Source organism: Ambystoma mexicanum, chromosome 2p (assembly GCF_040938575.1).
Source record: "Ambystoma mexicanum isolate Mex_15411 chromosome 2p, UKY_AmexF1_1, whole genome shotgun sequence".
Taxonomy (NCBI): Eukaryota; Metazoa; Chordata; class Amphibia; order Caudata; family Ambystomatidae; genus Ambystoma; species Ambystoma mexicanum.
Window position 1 is genome coordinate 27,111,789 of NC_090923.1, and position 10,530 is coordinate 27,122,318.

Here is a 10,530-nt window from a genome sequence, read left to right on the forward strand (position 1 = left end):
TGCACACCTCTGTACTAAGTCTGCACATCTATTACGAGCGTCCTGACTTTAATCAACTGAGCCGACTACATATTTGAGCCCTAGTCGCTACCTATTCGCGGTTGCTTGCCACCAAGTGATCGCACCATTTCAGCGCCTTATTTGCTTGCATTGCCTATGTCTGTTCTCATTGCCGCCCAGCCCATACCTTCCCATTGCATGACCACGGCACCGCTTTCATTTGCGCCTCTGTTCGCCTGTGCTTGCCTTGAAACTACTATGCTGTCAACCCATGCTCTCTTTTGAAATAATTGAGCTCTTGCTCAGAACCGCAACTTGGACCCACTTGTTAGCTCCATGATGTCTGCTACTCTGCCTGCCTGATACGCTCATTGTGTATTCCCAATGTTGCCGGGCCACACCTTGATCTATGCCTGCATATGTTGCACCGCTCCGCATAAGGCATGTCCACATGATCTAAGCTAATTCCAGGGTACCTGCCTTACTCTGCCGTGCCTTTCACCTTGACATTTACCTGATCTGCCAATACTTGCTGCCAACACTAGAATGTCTTCTCTGCCTGAATTGTTGCACCGTTACAATTAGATCACGCCTCTTGCATTCTGCATTGTTCCCTGCCTAACACGCTAATGTATATGCAAGCTTTGGTATTTGCTTTGCCTGTGTACCCTGATCTGATGCACCCCCATTGTTTGACTCTGAATAAGTAGACTTAACCTGTCTTAAACTCATTAGCCTGCATTGCTCATACAGAGCACAAACTGCCTTGCCAAATAGTGCCTGTAACGCTTACCTATAACTGCCTCACAGACCCAGCAGCCCTTCCTCTCTAACCTCGGTAACATGCTACCACGCTGGTTCTCCCTAAGGTCACTGCTCTCCTCATTACAAGTACTACTCTCAGTGTGGTCAATTACCAGGTCATCACACCTACCACCTCCCGATTTAGCTGCACCTAGCTCCTTGCACACCTCATCCATGGCCACCTCTCACAGATCTCCTGATACCTACCAAAGTACTGCACCTCAATACCACAACATCTACCTCAATGATCCGGCCCTATGGCTCGACCATTTCGCCAAAAAAACCTCACCTAACCAACCATGTCCTATCACTCTTAGAAACCTAAGATTAGGATCTAGACTTATGGGTAAGAAGGGACACCCCATGTACCTGAGTTCATACCTCAAAACTCATACACACAGCCCGCCTCCACAAACGGCCACCTCACCCACGCCCCATCACACTCAAACCATCACAGCTTCATCAAGCAACGTTGGTTTAATTAAAGCTGCCTTGATTAACGCAAGATCCATAGCTGCGCACGCTCTGGACATTGCTGATCTTATCAAAACTCAGGAACTCGACTTCATCGCCATCACGAGACCTGGCTGCACGCGGCTTCTGGCCCGGCACTCTCATTGGCCATCCCCACTGATTACTCCATCATCAGATGTGATCGCACCTCGAGAGGTGGAGGAATTGCTTTCATCGCTAGAAACTCATTAGGACTTAGAACCATCCCAAGCACTAAGGTGGAAACTGCAGAATTACTCTCTGTCAAGCTTGGACTCTCAGCTAACCAAACGGCTACCATCCACCTAATATACAGACCCCCTGGTCCACCCACATCTTTTGTGGATGATATCTCTACGTTACTACTCAACAATGCTAAATCCAACTCCCAAACCATCATTCTTGGCGACCTCAATCTAGGACACCAAGACCCTAATGATCCTGCGGCCCTCAACTAGCTAATACCTTAACAGATTTAGGTTTCACTCACCACATACAGGAACCCACCCACATTAAAGGGCGATCCCTTGACTGGCTTAGTGACACCAATTGCAATATTAGTGTAATCTCCAACGCCCCTTGCTTGTGGTCTGACTACCATGTCATCACTTTCAGCAGTGAAGCAGCCCCACCACCCAGGCCTTTGGTCGCCCCAGCCACCCTCACTAGAAATAAAAAGAACATTACGACAGAATAAAATACTCCCCCTTATCCTTCCCACACTAAATAACGCTCCTGACACTTGCTCAGACCCCACCAACCTAGCCGACATGTATAACCAGTCACTGCTTGCAGCCATCAACTCTATCGCCCCGCTCAAACTGAGGAAACCCAAACAACGAGAACACCTTAACTCGTGGTTTACTCCCCAGCTTAGAGTGTTACGCAAAGAGAAACGCTCAGCAGAGTCACGCTGGAGAAGTCACCACTCCGACGCCCACAAGGACAGTCTTCTGATAGCCACCCTTAACTATAAAGAAGCTGTACTCCAGGCAAAAAAAGATTCTTACAATAACCGCATTATGTCAGCCCAGTCCAATACTAAGGAACTCTTTAATATCCTTAAGGAACTCGAGACACCTGCAGCCCCCCCCTGACTCTTGCTCCAAAGACAACACTTGGTGCACCAATATTCAGTCAGCACTCCTGGGTAAAATTGCTACCCTCCAATCTAAAATCAGGGACAAACAGAAATCCCTACAGCTTGACCAACCACCGACCACACCTACACTTAATACACATTTAACCTATCCGCATAAACCTTTCTCCTCCCCACTCACTACTCTTGAAGTAGAAAACATCATAAACAATTTAAAACCTTCCAATTGCCAAGGCGACCCCTGCCCAGCACCTATTATCAAGGAAGCAGCTCATGAGCTAGCCCCGTTCATTACAGCATTCATAAATGCCTCTTTCAAGACGGGTATTGTCCCTGACAACCTAAAGGATGCATGGGTTATCCCACTCCTCAAAAAACCCTCCCTTGACCCTAATATCCCAACTAACTTCAGACCTATCACTACGGTCCCATTCCTGCTCAAGATCCTGGACCGCGCAGCCTACCTGCAGATTCAGGATTACCTCGAACTAAACAATCTCCTGGGCTTAAGACAATCAGGGTTCCGCCCTAAACATGGCACGGAGTCAGCTTTGATCGACTTGAAAACTCAGATGGAGTCACTGAAGGACAATGGGAAGCTAGCTCTTCTCCTTCTCGATCTCTCTGCGGCTTTTGATCTGGTCAACCACCAAATACTCTGCCAGCATCTCAAATCCGCAGCCCACTTCTCCGACTCTGCCAACGCCTGGATCCACTCATTCCCGAGCAATAGATCCATGAGGGTCTTCTTACCGCTGGCATCAGCGGATCCCTCCCCCATTCACTGTGGCATTCCTCAAGGCTTGTGTGTATCCCCTACGTTGTAGAACGTATTCACCAAGCCCCTCTTCGATGTGCTTGACTATCTGGGTGTCTCCTACACTAACTACGCGGACGACACCCAGATACTCATCCCTATCACAGGAGACTACACAGCTGACACCAAAGCCCTTAACGATGTTTACTCGGTCATACAGGCCTGGATGGCACAGCACGAACTCTGCCTTAACGATGATAAGACTGAGCTCCTACTTTTAGGATCAAATCATCGGCTCAACAAACTAGACCAAACCTACAAGTCCTTCATTATTGACGGCAATGACATTAAAGTCTCCAAAGATACTAAGACGCTAGGGGTCTATCTTGACTCCTCGCTTTCTCTGAACAGACAAATAAATGCAGTTAGGTCAGCTTCGGCCTATACCTGCAAACTTATCACTGCCTGTAGACCCTTCCTAAACTCCACCAACTGTATCACATTCGCCAGAACTCTTGTTATGGCCAAAATCGACTACTGTAGTGCTCTCTACCTAGGGACCAGTCAGTCTAACCTTAATAAATTGCAAACTGTACAAAATAATGCCTTAAGGGCAGCCTTAAACATCCCGAGACGCTCTCATATCTCCTCCGTCAGATTGGACTTACGCTGGCTCCCGGTAAAACAGAGAATTGCCCTGAAAACCCTAGCTTTGACTCACAAATGTCTGAACAACAACGCCCCACCTTACCTGTCCACTCGCTTCTCACGCCACACCTCCACTCGACCTACCAGAGCAGCCCAAACTCAAAGCCTCATCGTGCCTAGATGCAAACTCCAAAAAGCTGGTGGGGTGAGCTTCCCCGTCCTGGCCTCCAAACTCTGGAACACCTTGACCACACCTATCAGAATTGAACCATCATTCCACTCCTTCAAGAACAATGCTAAAACATGGTTGCTCTCCCAAGTCTCATGAGACCTTGACACAGTCCAGACTCCATGTGGGGTACAGAACTGAATATACATTTTCTCTCTGCTCTGTCCCTGTATTATACACTGTTAATGGTACCCTTCGGTACATGTATATATGCTGTATATTTTTGTAACTCACTGTAACTACTGCTTTTTGTAACATGTTTAAGAGTATGCGCCCGGTTGCCCCTGGCCCTGGTTTTTTGCGCTTTATAAATAAAATCAAATAAAATCAAATCATCTGGAAACTGGTCGTCTGGCAAAGTGAGGTGGCAGAAATCGAGCACTCTCTCGCCCAGTCCTCCCAGCTCCATGTAAAGATGAAGGATGTGAGCCCAGAGCAGATTGACGATTTCCTGCAGCACCACACGGAGATTGTGTTTGCCAGAACATCCCCTCAACAGAAACTGATCATTGTGGAGGGCTGCCAGCGACAGGGTGCTATAGTGGCAGTCACTGGGGATGGTGTGAATGACTCCCCTGCCTTGAAGAAAGCCGATATTGGCATCGCTATGGGCATCCCTGGATCTGATGTCTCCAAGCAGGCCACCGACATGATCCTTCTGGATGACAACTTTGCCTCCATTGTGACTGGTGTGGAGGAAGATCGTCTCATCTTTGATAACTTGAAGAAGTCCATCGCCTACACCCCGACTAGTAACATTCCAGAGATCACCCCCTTCCTCATCTTCATTATTGCCAACATTCCACTGCCCCTGGGCACAGTGACAATCCTCTGCATTGACCTTGGCACAGACATGGTTCCTGCAATCTCCTTGGCGTACGAGCAGACGGAGAGTGACATCATGAAGAGGCAGCCTAGAAACCCCAAAACAGACAAGCTTGTGAATGAAAGGCTAATTAGCATGGTGTATGGACAGATTGGTATGATCCAGGCCCTGGCCGGCTTCTTCACGTACTTTGTTATCTTGGCAGAGAATGTGTTCCTTCCGTGGACGCTGCTTGGTATTTGTGTCAAGTGGGATGACCGCTGGGTTAATGATGTAGAGGACAGCTATGGACAGCAATGGACATACGAGCAGCGCAAGTTAGTGGAATTCACATGCCACACCTCTTTCTTCATCAGCATTGTGGTGGCACAGTGGGCCGACTTGATCATCTGCAAAACCAGAAGGAACTCTGTCTTCCAGCAGGGAATGAAGAACAAGATCCTAATCTTTGGACTCTTTGAGGAGACTGCCCTGGCTGCTTTCCTCTCCTACTGCCCAGGAATGGATGTGGCGCTTAGGATGTACCCCCTCAAACCGACGTGGTGGTTCTGTGCCTTCCCATACACCCTCCTTATATTTCTGTATGACGAAATCCGGAAACTCATCATTCGACGCAGCCCTGGTGGAGAAGGAATCGTATTATTAGTTGGTTGTTGCAACATTTCACACAGGTGCGCACGCGCACACTCCTGTCCTCTGTACTGTAGCCTCGTGCGGAGGGGCACCGGCACTTGGACCTGGACCATATCTTGAACGTGTCGCTCTGAGCGTGGTACCATTTCATGTGCCTTTTCCTTTTGTTTTAAAAGGAAAGGCCCGAAAGATGTGGTTTTATATCTGGATTTTTACAAATAAAGGCAGATTGTAACAGTCTGAAAGTAAAAAAAAAAAAGGAATTCGGATGGTAGAAAACAAGATGGTAAATTGTCAAGGTAAAGATAAAGAAGAGCTGCAGAGATGTTGGGAAAGAGGCCAACTTCAAATTAAAGAAACAGTGTTGACCCCAGAAGGATGGGCTGAAGGCCTGATTGTGTGCAAAGCACCAGCACTAACCGGACGACCTTAAGCAACTGTGGGACATACAGAAGAACAACGCGTAGATCACTGGTCGAAGATTACAAAGTTACTGACATGGGTCGACGATAAAGGAAGACCGTTGCAGAAAATACCTCTAGCAAATGCATCCTTGTGTTTCAGAAATAACGGCACAAGGAAGGTTGGAGAGAATCATCAGTGTGGCCGAATTTTGTATGTACCAGGCATGAAGGATGGCACAGTAGTTCTGATGGACTATTATTGGGCTTGTGGGTCTAGAGCCTAGATGAAGCTGCCAAAGGAATGGGGAGGGATGTGTTTGTTAGGAAAGATTTCGTAATTGTAGGTAATTTTCCTTCCATGTGGCAACCCCTAAACTTTTTGCTGTTGTTTTTCACCTTGTTCTTGACTTTACCAGAGAAGTGCAGCCTTCTGCCGCACTCCTCTGGGCTTTCGCTCCTTTCTTACGGGGAAACTGACATGCCCTTAAGACAGTCCGTACCGGGGAACGCTGTTTCCCGTAGTTTCTTTTATCATGTTGCGGCTTTAGTGCAACATGACACAAGAGGGCACTGTAAGCTAAGTTACAGCTCTCTTGGGTCTCTAGCCTTCTACAGGCCCTAGATACTCGTTTAGGATTGTATTTGATCGGTGCAAGTCATTCAGGGACTGGAATGGTGGCAGCGATCGTTTTGTGTATTTTGAGCTCCTTTTGGCGTTCTGAGCGCGTTTTTCGCGCTGAACCCAAAATGGTGGCCTGGCTCCCAAAATGGCCAGACCATGAGGCTCCTTTGTCCTGTCCACTGACCGTCTTGCTCCCTTCACCTTCCCCAGGTCGAGCGACCCGGGGCCTTCCTTATTTGGGCATGTACTTTCCCGCGAAACGTGGTTGCTTTCGCGCGCTTCTACATGTCTTTTGTGTGCCTCTGTGGGCTGGGATGTCTGGTCCCAATACACATCCTGGGTGCCAGAGAGTCTAGGGTGGTGTGAATGCCTGGGACCACCGTGGTCCGTGATTGGTCCACGTATGGTGTGTGTGTTGATGAGCGGATCTCCCATTGGCTCCCCTCCGTTTTGGCGCGAAGGGAACCGTGGATAAGAGGGGGCTGGAAACACCACTACCATGTCGATCTCCTGAGTTCTCACGAACGAAGGAATACCGGAGCCAAGTATCCTGCAACCAAGAGGTTGGACCGAGGAATCGCTGGTGACCCGCTGAAGGACTCCTCCTTTGCACTGCTGTCGTCCTGTGAAACCCTTTCCTCCTTTGATCGAACCAGAAGGCCTGTACTGGTGCTTCAACCTTTGGAATAGCAGGAACAGCTATTCTCGGTGACTTCATCATCTCCTGCCAGTAAGCCTTCGGAAGCGTCTCTGGGCCATCCAGTTGACTGACCAGCTTACACGGGAGTCCTGCTCTGTAACCGCCGCCAGGTTGTGTTGTATTTCGAGTCCTGGTCACTCTCACACGCTTCGTACACTTGGCGTTCCCAAGTCTGAAGTGAGTAGTGCACATTTGGCTCGAATACACACGGCCGCTCCGTTGCCCTGCGGTGGTGACAAAACTGTGCAGGATTCTTCGATTGGGACGTCTTTTTTCTCTACACGACGACGAGGCATTCCCGGCTGTTCTGAACCTGCCAGCTGCTGAAACTAACGTGGAGAAGCCTGGGTCTGCTTGCATCGGGGACCGGTGAGTAGTATAGCTAGGATCTGGTCGCCCTCCTGCAGTAGCCCATTGCTTTTCCCCGCTGTGTAAAAACAGCACCCTTTTGTCCGTACTCGCGCTCTGCTTCTGCTCACTGTGGAGGCTGCGCTTGAGTCGCGGAACCTGTTCTTCTTCTGTTGTGCACTAACCCGAACTGCCTGACTTCCTCCGAAGAGCTTCTCCTTTTGCCCGTTGGCACCAGCGTGTGCAGGTACTTTGAGCACAAGGCTCCACTCTTCGCAGGGCTCGGACTTCCATCTAGTTAGGTGCCTCTGAAGGCGAACTGAGTCTAAAGCATTATCGCACTGCCTGTTTTCCTTCCCTTTCAGGTGGACTACACATTTCGTGCATATAACGCTTGCGACTGTCGTATTTGTATATATATTGTGTTGATATGGTATGTGTTGGCTTAATATTGAGATATTGTGATTTTCTCGCTACGGTCCTTATTTTAAAGGCCTTAAAATAAATGTGTATATATTTTTGATATAACAACTGTTTGGAGTAGTTTGTAAGCGCTCTTGCTTTGTGTGCTCATTGCGGGCTTTCAGTCACCCTCACCCCTCTTGAGACCTAGTCTTGACCGCCGCAATCGCTACCTTGATTGGTCTGGCTCGTCCAGAGGTTACCCTGTTCCAAGTAATTAGGTTGGCCTTCTGAACTTCTGCGCCACCAGGACAGAGTTCAGAAATCCGTCTTAACAGTGTTCTATAGTGCTTATTCATGTTCCAGCATCAGTGATTCCGAAGAGTGACCTAAACATTGGAGAGTTTCCAAAGGCAGATGCCCATTTGAGGAGGAGAAGATCACTTAAATTTCTCAACCGAATAAAGAGGGAGAACTATTTCTCAGCTAATTCGATAGAAGCCTTTGATGCTATTCCATATGAGCAGATGGTTCAGCCAGACTTCTGCAATCTTCACGACTATCTGTATGCCAGGGATCCAGACAATGGCGAATGCAAAGTGGTTACAGATCACTAGCTGGGAGCTCCTGCAGACTATCAACACCACCATAAAGGGATTCAATGGGATTTTGAAAGAATTGAGAGCCATCAAATTGATGACCCTCCAGAACAAAATTGTCCTCGATATGATCACAGCAATGGATGGAGGAGTTTGCGCCAAAATCGAAGACTCATGTTGCACATTCATACCTTCTCATTGTGACGAGAATGGGACCTTGACAGAGGCCAGAAAAGTTCCAGACGAAGCTGCACGACAAGATGGAGGATGAGACAGAAGATATTGCAGAGGACGCTGGTTCGCATCTATCTTCCAATGGGTTCCACAATGGATGGCGAATATCTTCAAGCTCCTGGGAGCAGTATTGGTGATGAAAATGTTTGGATTCTGTGTAATCACACAGTGGAAGAAGACAGCAAAGAAAGCAGTAGGAATGAAGATCATGATCGATGTCGAATCAGGGTTTGGACCCAAGGAATTGACTGACGAAGAAATCAGAAAATATGTAGAGGGCAGCACCTGAGGGAACAGAGTTCCTGCATCCAAGAAATCACAGGAAGTATGTGGGATGATGGATTTACTGTAATCCAAAAGCACTCAGTGCTGTCTAATGACCTGGAGTGTTGATGAACATGTAAAAGCAGCAGGATCCCTGAAGGGAGTAGTGAAAATCTGGACTCCAAAGAAGCACCTCAAGAGAAAATAAGATGTGGAAGTAGATTACGTAATCATAAAGGCTGGCTATATATAGTGAATAGACTGCAGGTGGTGCCGCCATTATTTAGAATTCTGGACATCGGTGTCACAACTTTAGTAAGTTCAGACCCGTGAAGAACGAAGGATCAGAGGGCTGTGTATCGCAGTAAGAAAACAGCTGAAGATTGAGGAAAGGCCAGGTATAGCTGTCTGGCCTGGTTTCAAAGGATGAGGTGGCCAAGAACTGGTTATCTATCCTTGAAGAGTGGACATGAGAAGCTGAATCAGCCCTTGTTAAGGTGCAGGAAAGAACACCATGAGTGCCAAGTTTATTAATTCAAGACAATTAAATGCTGCAGAACAGCCTGAAATACGGTCTCCTGTCACGTGAGTCAAGGATGGAAATAGGAGTGGATGTGGATGTGGAGACCTGAGCTACGATAAGGATGTGCCTATACTCCCTTTTATTCTCATGAGTAGTGATATTTTGCAAGGCCAAGTTCAAAGACAATCTGAAAGGCATGAGAGATGTAGGGCTAATTGGGTGGGGAGACACGGTCAAGTCCACCCACCAGCACCTGGGTACCAGCTTACATGCTGCTAGCGAGCTGAATGTTCCAGAAGGGCACGAGCGTGCCAACCAATTGTAGAAGGCCATATAACGAAGGGCCTTACAGTTTGAGAGACAATGGTGTATTATGTATCTAGTAACTTCGGATGACTTGCACTAGGGGTTGGCATAAGTTGTCCACCTGACTAAGACCCAATCACAACCCGATCCCTTAAAGAAAGTATACTTCGATATCTCCCTTGAAACTATCAGAATCCCACGGAGGTTTTCTTAGTTTGTCACGTAGTATGACATCACTTATGATGAATTTTTAGTACGTGTGTCTTTTACGCACAATGATTGAGAGCACGATTGAACGTCCGTTGAGGTCTGTTGTAATTCCCTGTATTAGACAATTGAACATAAAACAGTCAGGGGAGACATTTTGCCATGCTGAGTCGGTGGTCTTATTTGTTGTAAGAGTTATTCTGCATCCCATCCTTGTATGACATCTTTAAGTCACTGAATTAAAAGGGCCCATTTGTGGGTTCATAATCAAAGATCTAAGAATAAGATTTGAAATGGATGTAAATGGATAAGCGGAAGCGCCTCTACTACCAACCCTGATAAAGTCTCAAAGCTAGGATACAACACTGACTTTATTACAATGATAGATAAAATTGAGCTGAAAACTGAAAAAGACATCGACACCTGGCAAATA

At 47.5% G+C, this 10,530-nt stretch overlaps 1 protein-coding gene across 1 annotated transcript; it reads left to right on the top strand.

The window, feature by feature from the left end:
* Nucleotides 1-4,427: 4,427 nt before the first annotated feature.
* Nucleotides 4,428-5,608, top strand: LOC138567693 (sodium/potassium-transporting ATPase subunit alpha-1-like). Its single transcript, XM_069646163.1, has one exon. It carries the CDS (start codon nt 4,445-4,447, stop codon nt 5,606-5,608), a length of 1,164 nt encoding a protein of 387 aa, XP_069502264.1. The 5' UTR covers nt 4,428-4,444.
* The last annotated feature ends 4,922 nt before the right edge of the window (nt 5,609-10,530 follow it).

Coding starts and splice junctions, on each gene's coding strand:
- LOC138567693 (XM_069646163.1), top strand. CDS start 4,445: ATGAAGGATGTGAGCCCAGAGCAGATTGACGATTTCCTGCAGCACCAC.